General features: G+C 49.8%; 1 protein-coding gene across 1 annotated transcript in view; it reads left to right on the top strand.

The window, feature by feature from the left end:
- NSG2 (neuronal vesicle trafficking associated 2) overlaps nt 1-20,198 on the top strand; it is a 52,252-nt gene extending 32,054 nt beyond the window's left edge. The window contains exons 3-4 of the mRNA XM_028102851.2: nt 17,475-17,585; nt 20,007-20,198. Of these exons, the coding sequence (XP_027958652.1) occupies nt 17,475-17,585; nt 20,007-20,198 (303 nt within the window). The remainder of the gene's footprint in view (nt 1-17,474; nt 17,586-20,006) is intronic.
- Nucleotides 20,199-20,401: the final 203 nt, after the last annotated feature.

Genomic DNA, 20,401 nt, shown 5'->3' with positions numbered 1-20,401 from the left:
GAAATGTATTTCAGTAATAATGACAATAATGATATCCAACAATGTTGGGAGCTTTACATCAAGTGTCTCTGGGAGTCCTTCCAACGTGCCTGGTAGGTAGCTGTTATGATAATTCCATTTTTGCAGATAGGAGATGGAGGCTCAGAGAGGTGGCGCTACTTGCTTAAGGTCACACAGCCAGAAAATGGTGGAGCAGAGACTGGATCCCAGGCCAGTCTGGTGTTAGAGCCTGCTTCCTTCTCCCACCTCCCACTGCTTCCCTTTAAACCTCTGCATCCCAGTCTCTGCAAAGCCAAAACTGAACTGCCATACCCCTTGTATCCTGATCCCTTGGAAGCCTTTTGTCTTCTTCATAATAAATCAAAATCATAATCACGGCAGCAGTAAATCAACTTCATGACCTATCTGCTCAAAGCCCATTTGGCTGCATGTTGGGACAGATTTGTAGCTATAATCACTCCTTGTGGGAACAGCAAGGCTTGTGTGACATCTTAATTTACTGAGTTTCCCCTGGTGCCAAAGAGCCCTGGCAAGATTTGTGAGGGTCTCCTTATCTGGACCATATTTACAAAATGCGGGTGAGTGACAAGGTTGTAGGGGAAGCTCCAGGGCTCCCTTTGCTCAGCAGCCCAGGCAGGAGGAGGGCCCAGGTGTGCTGAGCAAATGTTAGAAAGAAGGCCTTGACCTGGCCTTGCTGTGGGACCCTGGGAAGTCCCCTAGCTTGACCTCAATAAGACAGGGACAATAGCATCTTCATCAAACAGTTGTTGTGTGGACTTGATAAAGCAATGTGTGCAAAACCCAGTGCCTGGCTCATAGCAGATGCTCAATAAACGGTAGATCCTTCTTCTCCACACCCCCAAATCCCCTCCCTTCCCTGCGGTAGAAGGTGCTGGGGCTCTTTGGAGATGTTCTGTGGACACGTGCTCCGGACACCTTGAATCCTCCCACCTGACCTGTGCAGTAAATCGGTCATCACCTCCCTCGTAGAACTGATTGGGGGCAAGTCCTGGTTTCACACTTTGCTGCTATCTGACCCTGAACCAACTACTTTTTGGAACCTGATTTCCTACAAAATAGGATTGAAAAGGCCAATTTTATAAGGAAACATTTAAAATGTATAACGAAAGAAAACATAGTTTTGTATCTGCTGCCCCCAATTTAAATATCGGGAAATTTCCCATAAGGTTCCGAACCTCCGTCTTTTCTTGAGAAAGCAGATTCGCTGTAATGAGCCCTCATTCCTGTCCTTGACAGCACTTGCCTGGGGCTGAGCAGCTGCTGTCCCCGTGGATGGGGTGTTTTCCCTCCAGTGCCTGGCCCTGGCCCTCTTCCCCCATTTATGTTGCTTGTCTACTCTGTGCTCGCACATCTTGGGAGCCTAGGAAGCCTTGACTCCCTCCCCCTTGATACATTGTTTAGATCAAGTTGCATTTGTTTAGATCTCTGTTCTGTGTTTGTCTTTATCAGCTTAGAAAGACACAACCTTGTGCAGTAAGGCCCTAGCCTCTCCATCTTGTGAAAGCATTACTGTCTTAAGGTCCTCGGGTCCAAAACGAACAATGGTTTGAACTTCTGAAATGAAAAATATTTCGGGAGGCCAGAGATTTGTCTCCCACATAAGCGGGGCCCCCAGACCCTCATTTCTGCTTTCTAATGATTATGCAAATAGCAAATTATATTGAGAGATAAGTTATTGCTTTGGAATGTTCCAGTTTAAATTGTGCTTCTTCTCTTTCAAGGGTTCCACAATTATTAATGAATTCCTGGCTCGAGCAGGGTCCACACTTGGGCACCACTCCTCCTTCCGTGGGGGAATTTCCCTTCCTGGGTTCTGAAAGAGACTCTCGAATTATTGCTCATATAAAGTTTGAGGCCACAGATGTTTCCTTTTCCTTTCAAAAGGCAATTTACTGAGCTGGATTCATTTGGGGCCCTAGAGGATAGGCTTCCTTAATGGGTTTTTGGGAGCTTCCACAGGGAGCCGGCCAAACAGTGTAATAACGCCATCTTTTTGGTTTGGGGATGGAGAGAACCTTTGTCTTCCAAAGAGCCACACTACTAGCAGCCATTCCAGAGGAAGTAGTGTGAGTGGAAGGTAACACACAGCCTTTGGAATCGCACCTGAGTTCAAATTCTGCATCTTAATTCGTTATTTGAGTCTACCTAGGCAAGCAACTCAACTTTTTTGGGTCTTATGTTCCTCATTTATAAAACAGGAAAAATGAGAAGACCTACCTTATAGAGTTGGTTTTAAAAAGCTACCAACAAGAAATAAAGTTAAAACAACCAGCTGTGTTTAAGAATTCTTACTGCCCATCTTAAACCTTTCCAATGAAATCATCTTGGATATGGAAGCACGGCCCATAAGCACAGCCAGCTCCCTCTCTAAGAACTAACTCCTGTGGAGGAATTAAACAGAACGTGGGAGTGAACAAAACACACGCTCACTCTCCAGTCCTTGCCTGCCACTTTAGGGTCAGCATTTCTACCCCAGAGGTAGTATGACAGAAATTGTTCTGCCCTCTGCTGAACGTGTAGAGCAAAGCTGGGCCGCTGATCTGTATGATCCACAAGGTACCTTTCAGTGCTTCTGGGGGCTAGGGATCGTTGTAACCCCCATCTTTAGGTGGAGAACCTGAGGCTTAGAGACGTCACGGAACTTGTCCAAAGTCATGCAGAAAGCAGGGTAAGAGCTGGAAGTGGAGAGCAGGTCTGTTCTGAGCTTGCATGGGCCTCAGACCGGCCCTGGCCACTACTGATGGCTGTCTTCAGTCTTGTCCGGATAGTTCATAAAACCCAAACAATTTCTTTTCTTCTGATTAGGCCAAACAGACCCACAAAGACACCGAGGGTCTTTGTTTTGGTCACTCTGGTTATCTCTCATTCACAGGTATGTCCTTGAGTCCAAGGAATCCAAAATAGGAGAATGAATTCATTAGTATTCAATGAATGCCGTTTGTTTGGCATGAAAAAAATCATTCAAAGCATGGAATTGTGGGACAGTCAGAGGAAATCAGATTTTAGATCCTGAGGCACCTTTATTCTTCCCAGATCCTTGGTGAGGACGAAGAATGGGCTGGACAGCTCTGGGCACTGGCCCTGCACCAGGCATTGGGCTCGGTATTTCCACACAGCGATTTCATTTTATCCTCACCCCAGGGCTTCAAAGTGGTTATTATGATCCCAATTTCCAGATGAGAAAGCTGAGGCCTGGGAAATCTAAATGGGACAGCCATTGCATTTTTCTCCCTTTATCAGGATGGAACAGACTGATGGTAAAATGTTCTGCCTGAGGCCACACTGAAACATCCTTGGCTGACCTGAGAATATTTAGGCCTTGAGGGCCGACTCAGCTCCTAGGTGTGACCTAAAGGTGAAACTGCTGAGCATCCTGACTGGGCCATGTGGCTGTGGAGTCAGCTTACATACCCACATGTGTACTTTGCCAAGAGCTGGGAAGACAAATGTTTTGGTGCTAGAACCCTTTCACTCTTTCCTTCTGAGGCTCCCTGCCAAGGACGTCTGTACGTAAGGAGGCAAAGTACCCCTGCAGAGCACCCGATATCCGGACAGATCGCTTCTTCCGTGAGCAAAGCGGGCATGAGCTGTTGGTGGGAGGCCTCAGAGAGCCTTTGGCTTCTCATCTTGGCCTGCTCACCCTCACCCCAAGGAGGGATCTCGTACTACACTTTGAGAAAAGAGCAGTCCAAAGCACATTCGCCACCACCGGAGGGAAAAAAACGTGAGCTGCAAGATAGGAGAGAGTGTTTATTCCCAAATCCTGATGTAGGCTCACCCAGTGATCACATGGGTCAAGAGGCCACAAAGAGAGGAGGTATAGACCTGAAAAGAGATGGCACAGGCTCCTCCTGGGCAGGAAGAAGAAGACCCTTACCCTGTCCTGATCCACGAGGCAAGAAGTAAGGAAGAGAGATTCAAGAGGCCTGAACTGAAGGGGGAGGAAGGGAAAGGTTCAAGGGTGGAAGCTGGTGCCTGTCTTTAAGACATAGGGTCCATAGCAACAGATATTCCTGCCAGGCTCTGAAAAATCAGGTCCGCGGTGCTTCTCCTTTAGGGGAACCAGAAAGGGGACCAGTGAGGGGAGCCGTACTGGAGGCCCCTGGGACCACCCCCAGGCTGGTGATTCATGAGAAGGACTCACAGGACCCAGTGTATAGCTGTATTCAGCACTCTGTTTTATTACAGCAAAAAGGAGACAAGGCAAAGGAGAAAGGGCCACAGTCAGGCACGGGCTTGCAGACCCTTCTCCTCATGGAGTCATGCTGGACACAGCTCCCACAGCAATGAGTTGTGACATGCATGAAATTGTGTCCACTAGGCAACTCATTAGAGACTCAGGGTTCTTACTGGGAGCTGGTCATGTAGGCACGCCCTTGCCCAGCACGTACCCACATTCCAGACCCCCGGAAGGAAGGCAGGTGTCAGCATCATCCGTACTGCCTGTATAGGTTAGGCATAGTGAGCCACTCTTACTAGTTCTGGGAACGTGCATGTCCCCAGGCACCAGCCAAGTGCCAACCCTGCAAGTAGACCTTCCGAAGGTAAAGGTCTCAGGCCTGGGGCTTTAACTCTTTTCTGTGAGTCTCTTTTCCAAGACTCCTCCAGGTGGGGAGGGTGCACATGTCTGTGCGTCTGTGTGTCTGTGGGTGGGGTGGGAGGGAGAGGAGGTAAAGGTGGGGGTACAGATTCCTTCCTCCTCACGGACAAAGGCAGCAAATTGAGGAGAGGAGCAGAAATGCCGCCTCCCCCAAGCACAGCTGCTTTCTGTCCGAGGACCCTCTGCTGTGGGGCTGCTGTGGCATTGGCAGGCATGGTTTCTCACCCTTGCAAGATGTACAGGAAGACGTGGAGTGGCTTATCTGGTTCCAAAACCCCGCTGGTATTTCTAGCGGTGCCACACATTGGAACATAGAGGATGATTTCTAATTTTCCAGACTAAATCTTGCTGACCTGCTTCTTTCTCTCTTTTTAAAATCAACCTCTCTGCCAAGAAAGGGGATTGAGGAATGAAAGTAGCTTAATGGAACCGGGTATTTGGGTGGCAGGGCTGGTGTCTCCATGGAGATGGGTCTAGACAAGGGCTGGCTGGGATGCGGGGGGACAGCGGTGTGCTTCTGAATGTGGTTATGGTGTGCACAGAGCCCTGGCTGGAGGGGACCTGCCCTGCTCTGCTCGGGGGCCCGGCTCTGGGTGTGGCTGAAGCAAACGCGTATGAGTCCTTCCCAGCTCCCTCGTACGTTCTTTGTGGCAGGGCCAGGACAAGAACTGGACAGGTCACGGAGGCATGGCCCCTGCCCCTGAAAAGCTCCTGGTCGAGTGGGGTAGGCTGATGGGGCAAGAAGTCATGACAACACAGCTAAGTGACCATGGCTAGAACCCAGCACCTGGGGGCTTCAGAGAGGCCTCACTCCTGAGGGAAAGGTCTGGGAAGGCTACCTGGCGTGTGCTGTGGGACCGCACTCCAGGGAGAACGCAGTGGAAAGGCATGCCAGTAGCAGGAGGTCTAAAACTTTCAGGAGCTAAGGAGAGAGAGAGAGGGAGAGTGTGCATGTGTGTGTATGTATGTCTGTGTGTCGGTGCATAGGTCTCTGTGTCTGTGTGTCTACCTGCGTCAGTATGTTGGTCTGTGTGTGTGTGTGTGTGTGTGTGTGTGTGTGTGTGTGTGTGTGTGTGAGGGTTGCTGAGACAGTAGTAGTTGGTGATGTGGGACAGGTCAGCAGAGGCCAGATGATGAAGACAGTGTAGTGCTGAGGACAGAAAATGTGTTTTGGATCCAAATAGATCTGGCGTCTAGTTCTTGCTCCATTACTGATGGGCTGGAAAACTCTGGGAACTGAAGAAGTGCCAGCAATCCTCAGGTTCATCATCTAGAAAGCAGGAATATCAACCATACCAACTTTTTGGGATACTGGGTATGACTGAGTGAGCTAATATTTGTAAAGTGCTGAGTATCTGCCAATCAAGAGTGGGAGCCCCTTGCTCTCTTCTCTTAGAGACCAGGCAAAGAGTTTTGGTCTTTGCCTTGATCTAACTATAGTTTCCAGGTTACTTGAAACCTGGAAACTGTTAGGCTTGTGTGGAAATGCTGGTTTGCAGGTGTCAGGGCAGACTGAGGGAACCAGAATCTCTGGGTGTAAGGCCCGGGACCCTGCATCTACTCAGTCTCCTCAGATGGCTTTGATGCTCAGTAAATCGTAGATGCACCGTGTCCGGACATGAGGTCAGCCCTGCAGTGGGCCGAGATGAGATCTACAGCCACTCCCACAAAATGTGCTGAGGAATAATTTAAGAAGATCCCTTTGGAGGCCAGCAGAGATGATGGATTGGGAGGGGAAGGCAGGAGAAGCCAGAGAAAAAATGACCCCCATGAGAGGTGCCTTTCTGTCCCATCAACAAAAATCACCGGTGGGGCCTTTGGGCCCTTGGAAACCCAAAGGCAGACAGCACTGCCCTTGAGGGGTTGTCTGTCAGGGAGGACAGGTCACAGGTGATGGCAACACAGTGTAATACCCGGTGGTCCTCGTGCTGCAGAAACACCTGGACCAAGCTCAGCTCTGAGGATGCACGATTATAACAGTAACAGTGGTGGCCACGAGAAGTATTAGTTCATCACTTTCACATTTACGTGGCCCTTTGGCCTTTTGCATTATTCATCTTGGTCATACTTCATGACAGTTTTGTGTAGATTAGTGTAATGACCTAGAGCCATTGGCAGGTGGTAAAATGAGGTCTGTCTGGTGCTGGGAGGGGCCAGGCTTTCCTTGTGGTCGTAGAAAGTTGGATGGGTGACGAATGGGTAAAATGGGAAGAAATGGAAGAAATCAAGATTTATGCAAGGATGCATGTGGATAAGAATAAATAGAAAGTGTGTAAAAACAGAGTTGAGAGGATGGCAGGATTGTAATGGGTGTTTTCCTCTTGGATTTCCATGTTGTTCTTACTATAATGGTGCAGCGCACTTGGAATAAAAATAAACTCTAACACAGTTATAGATTTATCAGCAGTATAGCCATTGGTAAGGCAGCTGTATTTCTCAGTTAGACCTGAGTTTAAATCTCCACTCTGTCTTCATATATGTCAAGTCATTGCCATCCGTAAAATGGGCACATTGCTAGTACCTTCCCCAAGGAGTTTCGAGGACATGAAATGATGTGAGCCATGTATGTGCTCCATGGGTGCTGAAGTCATTACCACGGGCCGGGCCTATCCTGAAGCCTTCATGCATTGCCCGGGGTCACACAGTAAGTCAGTCATGGAGCTGGGCTTTCGGTCTCGACATCCTGGCTCTAAAACTCTACTCCATTAAGTTCTTGGTGCTAGGGACAGGGCCAGGGAAACCAGGATGTCATTGAGGCAGGATTTATGGAGAATTTACCATCCCCTTGCACTTTCCACTCAAGCCCTATTGTCAGGATCTTTGGGACCGAGCCAGGAGCAAGGCACCGGGTGGCCTAATTCTGTCTCTGGAGGTTCCAGCTGTTGCATTCAAAAGATGAATGTCTGTCGGGCAGCTCTGTTTTTATCTCCCCACAAAGTTTAATTTCCCCGATGTGAGTGGTTCGATTACTTTGAGGTTTCCAGGGTTTGCATTCTTCATAAAAAGGGTGGTTTCCTGAGCATTGTGATGCCATGAGGCTGCAGTACATGAATGTGAATGAAATTCACGTTTCCTGCCACAATGAGGGTCCTAGATCGGTGTCCTGGCTCGGCAGACAGTGGGAGGCTTTTGTTCTTCTCCTCTGTCTTCCTAACTCCTGGGATTTCCACGTCCACGTCTAGGTGACATCCCCCCTAGAATCAGTTAAGAGTATAGATTGTCTTCTTTCATTGAGCTATTGCAAGGAAAGGCAGCAACAGGGCAGAGAAATATTTACCAAAAGTCTACTTAAGGTAATGGTTAGGGTTGAGAAGGTCAGAATCAGGTATTCCAGAGTTCCATTCAAGCTCTGCTGCTTCAATAACCAGGTGGCCTCAGGCAGGCTACCCGGTGCCTCTGCGCCTTTGTTTGCACAGCTGTAAAATGCAGGGAATGAGTGGGCTTATAGGTTTCCCATGAAAGATTTAAAAAAAGACACTACCTACATAGTGCTGGACACGGTACCCGGTGTATTACTGAACAATCAGTAAAGGATTGCTATTATCGGTTGAGCCCGTGCACCAGGACAACCTTGGGCATTTTTACAAACAGTGAATCAATGGATCCTCTCAGCCGTCCTGTGGGCTGGGAGTTTTGTCCCCATTTAACAGATTAGGAAATGAGCTCAGAGAGGTGAAGCATCCTGCCCAAGGTCACACAGCTCATCAGAGGCAGAGGTAGGCTGAGAGACCTTTTGGGATGCGGCCACCACTGCTGCACAGAACTTCATGGACAGTGCCCAGAATGGAGAAGCCAGTCCTCCCAGCCATCAGAGAGAGGCCTCTCATCTTTGACAGGCACAGCAGACAGACCAGGAGATTCCTCCAGGGGCAACTAATAATTCTTCCAGCGTCAAATGGCCTTATGCAGTGATTTTATCCAGTCACCCCGCAAGGCAGTGAGGGCTAAGGAATGTGGGGTATACATTAGCATCCCCTCTACCCAGTGCCAGCTCATGAGCCAGAAGCTGGGACCACAGAGGCAAACAAGGTACGGTCCCTGCCCCATGACACACACAATAGAATGAATAGTCGTGGTACGGGGCCGAGTGCTTAGTGGTGGAGGAAAGAAAGTGTGATGAAACACAAGTAGGCAAGGGAAGGCTCGTCAGGGAAGGCAACATGCTGTGAGTTGGGTTTTGAAGCATGCCTAGGAGTTCACTAAGGGAGGAAAGGCTGAAAAGGTGCATAAGAGCAACATATGTTGAGAAAAATGGCAGTCTTCTGGAGTGGTTGGAAGTTTTGGACTACATGCTGAGGAGCATGGCAGATGATGTGGAGAAATCCAAGAGTTCCCATTTGCAGCACTGCCAGGCCCTGTAGGAGGGCATTCTATCAGTTTCCTGGGGCTGGCATAACAAATTACTGAAGACTGTGTGGCTTAATGCGATGGAAATGTACTCTCACAGCTCTGGAGACCAGAAGTCCGAACTCAAGGAAGGGTTTTGCACCCTCTGAAGGGTCTTTCCTTGCTTCTTGGATTCTGGTGGCTCCAGGTATTCCCCGGGCTTGCAAGTGTATCATTCCAGTTTCTGCTTCTCCTTGTGGGTTTGTCTTCCTCTGTATGTCTCTTATAAGGGCACTTGTTCTTGGATTTGGAGCCCACTTGCATAATCCAAGATGATTTCATCTTTAGATCTTTAACTTCATTGTATCTACAAAGATTTCTTTTCCAAATAAGGCCATATTTATGGGTTCCAGAGGTGAGGACATGGACATCTGTCTTGCGGGGTGAGTCAACTCACTACAAGGCTTCACATGCATTATCTGATTTAATCCTCAGAACTCTGAGAGGCAGGTACTATTATTATTCCCCTTTTATAGAGGAGGAAAGTCACTCGAAGGGATGGGAGGGAAACTATGAGAGCAGGGCCCTCCCCTGTCCTCCTCAGCATATGTCCAATGTGTAGAATTATTTCTGGCACATTGTAGGGGCTCAGCTGACATTTAATGAATAAATGCTTTATGAGGAATACAGCATGGGTGAAGAGCCCAGGCCAATACTTCACTGAATTAGACTCCGGCTGTATTATTTAATTAGCTGTGTGACTCTGAGAAAATTACTTAACCTCTCTGTGCCTTAGTCTCGTCATCTAAAACAATGAAGATGAACCTACCTCGTAGGGCTGTTGTGAGGTTTACAAGAATAAATCCATGTCCAGTGCCAAGAACAGTGCCTGGCACATAATCAGTGCTTCGTAAATGGAAATGTGAAGTGTTATTCCACACGACCTCTCAAGAGGGGAAGCAGACCGTGGTGGTTAATGATGGTGCACTGAGAAAAGTGTCAGGGAGCTGTGAGCTGACAGGGGAGGGGCTGAGTACTGCCTCAAGACTTTGGGGAAGATTCCGGGGAAAAGGAGATACTTGACTTGGGCTTAGGATGAGCTGCAGGACCAGCAAATACAAGGGGCCTGGAAGTGGGGAAATGAGGGTGCATTCAGGCAGTGGAGGGAAGGAGCTGAGGCCTGGGGGGATGCTGAACACAAATCCCACTGAGGCAGAAGACACCGTGGCTGGTCCCGGAACGGAGAGTTCAAGGTATCCTTGAGGCGCCTTGGTGTGTTGTCTGAACCTATCTTTTACTCACTGTGGGACCTTAGGCAAGTCACTTAACCTGTCAGAGCCTCAGTTTCTCCATCAGCAAAGTGGGCATAATAATTCTACTTGCAGTATATGATTGTGCCGATATTAGTATACAGTAAGTTCCCAATAACAGCACCTCTGATTTTTTTTAAAGATTTTGTTTATTTATTTGAGGGAGAGAGAGAGAGAGAGCACAAGTGGGGGGGAGGGGCAGAGAGAGAGAGAAGGAGAGGCAGGCTCCCCACTGAGCAGAGAGCCTGACTCGGGGCTCGATCCCAGGATCCTTGGATCATGACCTGAGCCGAAGGCAGACGCTTAACCAACTGAGCCACCCAGACGCCCCAATATCTATGAGTAATATCAATATTACTACCACTGCTACTATCATTGTATGGATGTGTGGCCCATGGCGGGTGGTCATTATGGCCCCCATCCCAGCATGGCTTTGCTGGAGCTGTGAGCTGTGTACTTCTGTGCCGAGTTCTTTCTCTGTTCTCTCTCTGACCTATGCTCAAAAGCGTGAGGAGAAATCTTGGGCAGGTCTTAGCAGATTCCAACCTAAAACCTGGCCCTTTTCAAGGTTCAGGTACTTTTGTTTGAGCATGTGTTGGGGGTTGTGGTGGATGGGATTGAGAATAGGGGATGGAAAAGAACAGAAGGCCAAGGGCAGGTTATCTCAGTCCTCCATCCTAGATAAACACAATGTGCTTGGGACCGGGTTGCATGTCTGTCTGCTTGTGTATGTCTGGGGAAGTGTGTGTGTGTGTGTGTGTGTGTGCGCGCGCACACACACACACACACACACACACACACTGTGCGGTCTTTGATTCAGCATTTCGGTTCAGGAGATGTTTACTGATCCCCCTCTGTAGGAGTCATGGTGCCGGGCACAGAGTAAATGATGAAATATGCTTGCTGCCCAAGGCATTCCCTGGGGAAGGGAAGGTTCAGAGGTATGAAGAGGTCATGATGACAGAGGGAGCACCCTCAGAGCGGCCGACGCAGGCCCTGGTACAGAGCCAGGCAAGGAAGGGATAGCAGGCTGGACCGGAAGGCTGAGGACCATTCTCTGTGATCAGGAAGGACACGCGGGAGTTCCACGCTGAGACACACGAGTGCAGGAGGGCTCAGTGGGCTGGGCGTAGCTGGAGGGGACCAGGCGAGCCAGAGAGTGGTGGCCTGTGTGGCTGGAGGTGGCAGAGACGGGCCAGGCTGAGCAGGACGTTACCTGAAATATGGGATGGATGTTGTGGGAAGTCGCTCTCCTGGGCAGGACAAAGGTGACCTTGGTCTCAAAGCCCTGTGGCACATCATCTCAATGTTCTCTCCCCTTGTGCCCTGTCTCAGCTACCCTGCTCCTTCCAGACCCACTAGGACCCAGCTACTCCCTTTGTGGGTCTTTGGGCTGGCGCCTCATCCTGGACCACTCTGGCCAGAGTCTTCTTATGGGGGCCTCCTTCTCCCACCCTGGACCACCCTATCCCTGCTATGTGCCCTTCCAGATCCCGCTCAGGGCTTGTTTTAGGATTCTTTCTTTGTGCCTGTTCAGCGTCTGACCCTGTCTCTGCCGTAAGCTCCCGAGGCGATGACTATAGGGCAGCATCTGGCTCGCCGTGGGCCCTTCATAAATGTGTGCTGCGTGGATGCACGGATGAACGTGTGGCGGGGGGCGGCTGGAGATGGGGAGGGGGGCTACGTCCAGCGGTGAGGACTGCATCTCCGAGGAAACCCAAATCTAGCCCGGAACTGATTTCTAGTTCCAGGTTGTTACATCACGAGGTGACGCCGAGGGTTGTAGGACCTCTCTGAGATTATACAAACCCAGTTAGTCCTCACTGACGTGCAGTCAGGCTTTCACTTTGCGAGGTGCTCAGTGGGGAAGTGGGAGCTTCTCTCTGGGGTCCTCTCTGAGCACCCTTCCAACAATCAATGCTGTTCCCAAGAATCCAGACCAACCCAAATGTCACCCGTTGTCCCCAGAGTCAGCCCCTCGCTCCTCCCTCTCCCATCACCCTGCTCACCTCCTAGCAGCTTCTCAAACCATGCACTCCTTTGCACCCTCACGACCCCATGTCCAGCCTCCGCTTTTGGGGCATGCCCCAGTGCATCAGCCTCTCCACCGGCCTCTGCCTCTAGCCATGCCTCTGCAAACTCGCCTTCACGTTGCCTCGAGAGACATCTTTCCAAAATATCATTTGTATCCTGTCACTTCCCTCCTGAAAACCTTCAGGGGTTCCTTGTTGCCCTGGAGATACAGGGCAAGTTTTAGCCTGGTCTTTCTTTATCTGTTCTCTTGCCACCTACCCATTGCCCCAGACCTCTCTCTCCCTCACTTGTACCCTCTGGGCCAGCCATGTCAAACTGTATGATGTTTCCAGAACAGCCCCAGCTTCCACTCCACGGCAGATACGACTTCTCTGCCCAGAACCTTCCTCCTTCCCTATCCTATTTTCTTCCCTGAAGTCACTTCCAACATTGCCTCCCCCAGGAGGCCTTCCATGATCCCCTACCTCCAGGCTGATTAGGCCTAGCAGTCCCCTGTGCTGATGCCCTCAGTCAGGGTGCCACCCCTGGTGTGCACGTGCCCACATCCATCTGTCCAGCTCTCCCTCACCCTGTAGGCTGGGAGGCTCCAAGGGAGGGCCTGTGCTTGATTCACAGCCCTGTATTCTCTGACCTCCACAAGGTTTTAGGGAATGACTGGCCTCCAGCTGCAGAAGTTACCAAGATTCAGGACAGGGAGGCAAAGTCTCCTTCCCCTAAAATGGTCTCGGCTCAGCCTCGTTCCGGGGCTTGTTAGCCTCACTCAGCAAAATCCCTTGGGTGGCCACACTCCTGGCACCCTCCTCAGCACCAGACCCTGGTCTCTGGCAGTGATATTGGGCACCCTGCCCGCTGTCTGTGTGCCAAAGTCTTCTCAACCCTGCGGACACACGACGGTCACCTTGGGGCTTGGACTCTACCGTCAGCGATTCTGCTATAATGGGTCTGGGGCAGATCCAGAGCATCAGGATTGTTCAAAACGCTGCCCAGGTGATTCTAAGAATGCGTAGCCAGCTTGAGAACCACTCACACCTAGTCATCCTAGAGTAGTGGTCCTCGTACTATAGCTTGTATGTTATAATCACCCAGAGAGTTCATAAGACTCCCCGTGTCCTGGACCTACCGTCCCTAACCCAACAAATGAGAATCCACCAGGGTGGTAACAATCTTGGCATCAGCATTGAATCCTACAGGATCTTCCCTCCCTCCCTCCATCTCTCCCTCCCTCTCTTTCCTTGTTCCAGAAACAATTGCTGGGCTTATCTTTGGAGCTCTGGGAGCACTGAGGTGAATCAGACCCTGCCCCTCCTAGGTGGGGGCTTAACGGGGCTTAACTCAGAGCTGTTAGGAAGGGAAGAGCCCGGCCCTCCCCACCGGCTCCCTAAGGGGAACGTGTCCCAAGGACAGGTGTGCTGGGCCCTGCTCCAGCTCCCAGCGCCTCCTCCTCTTCACCAACCTGCTGCTTCCCCGGAGATGCCCATGCTGGGTCAGCCCAGAGACTGGGTCTCTGTTCAGTCTGATCACATTAAGATGGGGGTTTCCCGGGGGCTTCCCCTGCATGAGGCTGGCGGTGGCGACAGGGTGGGGCTGCGGGTCTCTGTTCTCTCCTTGGCACACGCGAGCTCTGCAGCTGTCCTTTGTCCGGGGCTGCACCTGCAAGCATGTCTGTGTCTCAGCCAGCCCCACGCGCGGCTCTGGTGAGGGCATGCCAGCAGGACTTTAAGGGCCTTTTGATGGAAAGAATCAACCTGGGCTCTGGGCATTTTTTAAAAATTGAGGTAAAATTCACATATAAAATTAACTAAAGTGAAAACTTCAATGCCATTTAGTGCATTCACAATATTGTGCAAGTATCACCTCTACCTAGTTCCCAAACATTGTCCTCACCCCAAAAGGAAACTCTGTTCCCATTCCCCTTCCCCCCAGCCCCTGGCAGCCACCAATCTGCATTCTTTCTCTTTGAACTGACCTATTCTGGATATTTCTATAAATGGAGTCACATAATATGTGGCCCTTTATGTCTGGTGTCTTTCACTCAGCGTGTTTGCAGCGTCCATCGACATGTGTAGTATCTATCAGTACTTCATTTTTTTTGCAGATGAATAATATTCTATTGTATGGATGGACAGTGTGTTTATTCATTTATTAGTCCACGGACATTTGGGCTGTTTCTGCCTTTAGCTACTGGGAAATCTGGGCATTTACAAGTCCTTATATCTATGCTCCAAACATCAGCTGACCCAGGTATTCCTAGGTCCTTAGCATTAGCCAGAGGTCTGTGGTGGCCCCTTCCCTGTACTAATCAAATACTATCTTCGAGGTCCCTGAAGGGGTGTATGCATATGTGGGGCATCCCTGACTCCAGCTTCCAGCCTCCACTGACATCTCCAACTCTCTCCACATCTTACCCGGGTGATTCCAGTCCGGTCTCTGCACTCTCCCATCCCACCCCACCCCCACCCCAATCTTGGGCAGGAGGCTGGTGCGTGTGCAACAGGCTGCAGCTGAGGGGTCAGCATGCAAATGGAGGGGCGGCCAGCGCACTGTGCTGACAAGAGTTTAGAAGTGAATTTTGCATGTCACCATCTGAAAGGAAAAACTGCTTTTTCTCCATCCTTCCACAATACTTCTGACATCAAACATGCGAGGTGTTCCCCACACCAGGTAATTCTCCAATTCTCAGGGGACGGCGACTAGATGTTCTATAATTTAACTCGCCTCTGACACGAGCTGCTGGGGTTAGCGCACACCCAGCAGGTGAAGGGCTCCGTCCCACAGACTGTCCCAGTTCAGATGCCAGTCCCAAGTCCCAGGCTGTGTCTGCGCTCCTGACCAACTGGCTATTCACTGGCGGCTCCTGCTCTCTCTTCCTCAGTTTTAATAATTTGCTAGAACAGCTCACAGAACTCAGGAAAGCGCTTAATATTAGTCTTCTTGATTTATTATGAAGGATACAGATGAACAGCCCCCGGAGGGGGTACACAGGATGAAGCGTGGAAGGGTCCTGAGCACAGGGGCTTCTGTCCCCATGTAGAGTAATGGGGTGAGCCACACTCCTGCATATGGACGCGTTCTTGTTCACCAATCTGGAAACTCTCTAAATCCCTTCAGTTAAGGTTTCTATAGAGGCTTCATTACATAGGCATGATTGATGAAATCACTGGCCATTAGTGATTGAACTCAATCTCTCCCCTCCCCCTGGGTGAGGGGGTGCGGTCAGAAGTTCCAACCCTTTAATCCCATGGGTCGCTCCCTGGCAACTGGCCCCCCTCCTTAGAGGCTTTCCAAAAGTCATGTCATTAACATAAACTCAGGTGTGGTTGAAAGGGGCTCCTTATGAATAATAAAAGACTCCTTTCATCTTTATGGATCTGGGCTATTTCAGGAACTCCGCACAAAACCCAAGTATTAGAACAAAAGATGCTTCTAGTGCTCCTATCATTTAGGAGATTTTAAGCGTTTTAGGAGCTCTGTGCCAGGAATTGGGAACAAGACCCAAATATATATTTTTCTTATATCATAATAGCGCACTGTCCTAAAACTTCATACACACGTGCACAAGGTATTTCTCACGGACAGTGTCTGCCCATTGGGTTTGGATGGACACCTCCCATCTCCATCTTCCTCTTGGCTTTTCCAATGCCTCCCACCCAGTATTTAAAGCTGCCAACAAACAACTCCGTTCATTTGGAGCAACATAGACTTCTGTCTTCTCTGGTCCGCATAAACCATGACCTGGGGTGGAGAGGAGATGGGATGGGGACCCCCGAGGTTGATTTTATTTTTCTTCTGAATCAAAAGAAACCTCCTCTCCACGAGAGGAAATCTGCCATGTGTCTGGGCCAACTGGCTCAAAAAGCCACCAGCTTTTAAAAATAGCACGAAAAAGAATTCTGCGTGTAACGCTAGGTGCCCATGTCATGGGATTACCCTACCACTTTGTACACGGGGAGTGGGATGGGGTTGGTGTAAGCCTGGAGGCACCTCTGAAATTAACCATCTACTCCTTTCTGGTAAATCCTGTCTGTTTAGTCTTGTATTATTTTTTTAAAGTTTGCTCGTAGATAATGGTTAGGAGCTAGGCTTTCACTGTGAGCAATTTGGACACCATGAGATGCTTCTGAGCAGACAAGAGACATGGCCTGACTTAGATTTTGAAAGGACCTCCCTGGTTGCTGCATGTGACTGCATCGAAGAGGGCGAGAAGGCTGCTAGTTAGAGGCTGCTTTGGGACTAAAGGTGAGAGGTGGTGATGACTCGGCTGGGTTGGAGACAATTGGGAGGTCAGAAGCCATCAGATTATGGGATATATTCGAAGGCAGAAACCATAGCTTCTGATGGAGGACTGGATGTAGAATATAGGAAAAAGCGTTGAAGATGACTCCAAGGGGCACCTAGGTGGCTCAGATGGTTAAGTGTCTGTCTTTGGCTCAGGGCACGATCCCAGGGTCCTGGGATCGAGTCCTGCATCAGGCTCCCTACTCAGCGGGGAGCCTGCTTCTCCCTCTCCATCCGCCTCTCCTCCTGCTCGTGCTTGCTCTCTCTCACTCTCTCAGATAAATAAAAATTAAAAAAAAAAAAGAATGACTCCAAGATGTTTGGCCTAAGTGACTGTAAAGGTGGACTTGGGGAAAAATGTAGACAGAACAGATGTGGGATGGCGAGGAGCAGGGGTTTAGTTTGGTCACATGTCCTACAGAGGTGAAAGAGGCAGGTGTATCTAAGATTAGAATTCAGTAGTTCTAGGGAGGGCGGTGGTGATGGAAAGCAGAAGCACCGGAAGTGACAGGTGGATTAATGACTGCCCCCGCCACACACCCCACCGCCCCCTGCTTCAGGCTGTGCACCCGAGCACACACACACTTAACAGGAAAAGTGAAAAACAAGAACAAAAACAAGAAAAGTAAATGAGGGGGGAAATCACACCTTGGGCCAAGAAGGAGTTTCAGAAAGTATCTAGCAGAAGGGGGAAACTGAGGCCCAAACAGTACAGGTGCTTTCCTCCAGGTCACACTGCAAGTTAGTGGCAGAGTGAGACAGAACCAGTTCCTCAGGCCTCAGGCCGCCCCTGCTCTCTCTGACATATCACTTTGCCTACCGGCTCCAGGATTCGAAGGCTGCCTGTGTGCTGGGCTGAAGGCAGGTAGGACTGAGGCTAGATGACTCTCAACGTTGTTTTCCTCCAGGTCACCATTCTTGTCAGCCTGGCCCTCGCCTTCCTCGCTTGCATCGTGTTCCTGGTGGTTTACAAAGCCTTCACCTATGACCACAGCTGCCCAGAGGGATTTGTCTACAAGGTAAGAGGCTTCTGGCAGGTGAGTGGCCCCAGGTGACTGCCAACCTCAATTAGAGGGTTTATCAATGTCTTCTCTTCACTGGCATCCAAATTCGGGGGACCTCCCTGCAGACTACTGAAAATGTAGTCTGTGTCAGGCAAGGGGTTTCACGAAGGACTTGGTTTCCTTCCAGTAGGCAGTAGAGTTCTCCCTTCCAGATGGTGCTCTCTGGAGTCAGGAGTAGGAGGTGGTCCAGCTTCAGGCTGGAGGTCAGCGGGCAGGGAGAGCTCACTCCCGCTTGAGATAGGCCAGTCCATCTTCAGAAAGCTCTGCCTGGGCACCCATCTTCCTGGTTTAATGTCCGATTCCCAGTTCCTGTGGTGGGAGTGGGGGCTTTCGAAGTCTCTTGAATCCTTCTGTTGGGCCTGTCCCACTGAACCCTGCTCTGGTCGCACCCCTTCCGTTGAAGAACCGAACCAGCTGCGTGACTCTGGGGTGTCTCTTCGCCCCTGAACCTCAGTTCTCTTGCCTGCAACATGGGCACTGGTAACACCTGTCTGCAGGATTTTTGTGAGGCCTTAAGGAGAGAATTTAAGTTAATAAAAGACCTATTAGGTAATGGGCTCTCAACGAATATTAGTTGTCATAAAGACAGAATCTGTTCTACAGCAAAAACAGGTGATTCAGATATTTATAGATTGCCATTTACTGCGCACCTATAGGCTGTAAGTCACAGCCTTTCCTCGATATTTTCATAAACATTGTCTTGGTTGAGCTGTACATGCATTCTGAAAATTAGGTTTTATTGCCCCCAGTTTACATACGAGGAAACAGGGGAAGAACGTGTAGGATAAGAGAGTTTTCCAAACCGTCACGTTACATTCCTAAGTGAGGGAGTCAAATGGGGTGTGTCCTGCCTTAGAAACACACGTCCTTCAGTTCTGCTCCGTGGCTTCTTCAGACTACATTCCTGGCGGTTAAAAGCTGAGGTTCTCAAAGAGGCAACAGCTCTCCAGAGGGGACAGTTGAATGAACGATGACATGTTCACACAAGGGGTTTCTGCGCAACCGTGAAAATGGGCGGGAAGGCCTCCAGACCCGGGCCTGGAATATCCTCCAGGACAATAATGACGAGAAAAAGCACTGAGGAGGGGAAGGATATTGGCTTATACTTTCAGAAAGAAGTTCTAGAAGGATAAATGAAAACACTAGGACAATGGTTACTCGGTGTGGGGGGTTGGAGGGGGAAGAGAGTGAAGGGGGCAGGAAAGAGGAGCAAGGCTGCTCTGGACACATCTCGCTATCCACCTGTCCTTGCTGTCTGTGAACGTCTGGGGGCATATCTAAAAAATAAACAACAACAAGTCATTCCTCAAAATCAAAAACAAGCTTAACAGAGAACCTGGCTCTATATTAATTTGGGGACATAAACATACAAAGAAAATAAATATTCCAAATGAGCAGAGTGCATTGACTGTACAGCCACAGAGGAATATGGCCTAAGGATACAGAAAGTTATAGAGAAATCTTAAAGTTGATTCAATATTCTAACTGTTGGTCGTAATATTCGTGTTATTTTGTGACCATTTGATATATGTTGTAGGATAACGCAAATAGACCATTCTATCAGTGTTTGTTGGGAACCAGAGATTTGGATCAAAGAGAGAGGAGTTACAAATATAAAATAAAAGAAATAAAATAGACAGCCATAGGCTGAAGCCATGGCCCAGAGAAGCAGCTGGGGGATGGGTGATTGAGCTGAATCAAGAGGTGGGGGTGGGGGGGTGGGGATTGGTGTCCTCTATAGCCTCACAGTCACTGAGCAGAGGACCGTGGATTAGTACCAGCCTCAGGTTTCTTTCTCTCTTTTTTGTAAATGGAGGGATAATTGACATATAACATGTTAGTTTCAAGAATCAACGTGATGATTCAATATCTGCATATATTTTTAAATGTAAGTCTAGGTAACATCCATCACCACACAGTTACAAAAAATTTTTTTTCTTATGATAAGAGCTCTTAAGATCAACTCTCTTAGCAACTTTCAGATATACAAGACAGAGTTCTTAACTATAGTCACCATTGTCCATGGCATCTGCAAGGCTTATTTATTTTAAAACTGGACGTCTGTGCCTTTTAGCCACTTTCACCACCTTCACCCCTGCCCCCGCCTCCCGCCGCCCATCCCCTAGCCTCTAGCAACCACCAGTCTAGCATCAGGTTTATTTTTTCTGAGGTCAAGTAGGTGGCAGCTTTGAGATGGTGATGGTGATGATGTTGGGGAAAGAGTCCTGAGGGCCGGGCCCAGGCCAGGTGACATCACCTGCCCTCCGGTACAGAGCCTCCTGTGGCCATGGCCTTAAAAGACAGGGTGGCCGAGGTGCAGGTTGAGTTGGAAGCAGTCCGCTGAGCTCCCCCTGACTCTGTCTCTCTCGTCCTCAGCACAAGCGCTGTATCCCGGCCTCCCTGGATGCTTACTACTCATCCCAGGACCCCAACTCCAGAAGCCGCTTCTACACGGTCATCAGCCACTACAGTGTGGCCAAGCAGAGCACCGCTCGGGCCATCGGGCCGTGGCTGTCGGCGGCTGCTGTCATCCATGAGCCCAAACCGCCCAAGACCCAGGGCCATTAGAGGCCCACCCCCAGCCAGAATGGGGGGCACAGAGGGGAGCCCCCCTGTCGGCTAAGCCAAGCTCCAGTTACAAGACACCACTGTACTCCTGGGATATGGGGGCGGGGGTGGGGCCGGGGTGGGTGGGGGGGAACTCACCGAAAATATCGTGCACTGGAGTTGTCTGAATCGATATTTCTTTTTGTCCTTTGGTATTGTTGATT

This window comes from Eumetopias jubatus, unplaced genomic scaffold, assembly GCF_037043125.1.
Source record: "Eumetopias jubatus isolate StellerSeaLion01/CBP00866 unplaced genomic scaffold, mEumJub1_p1.0 scaffold_5, whole genome shotgun sequence".
In the NCBI taxonomy this organism is placed as follows: domain Eukaryota; kingdom Metazoa; phylum Chordata; class Mammalia; order Carnivora; family Otariidae; genus Eumetopias; species Eumetopias jubatus.
This window is presented reverse-complemented; position numbering and strand designations above follow the sequence as displayed.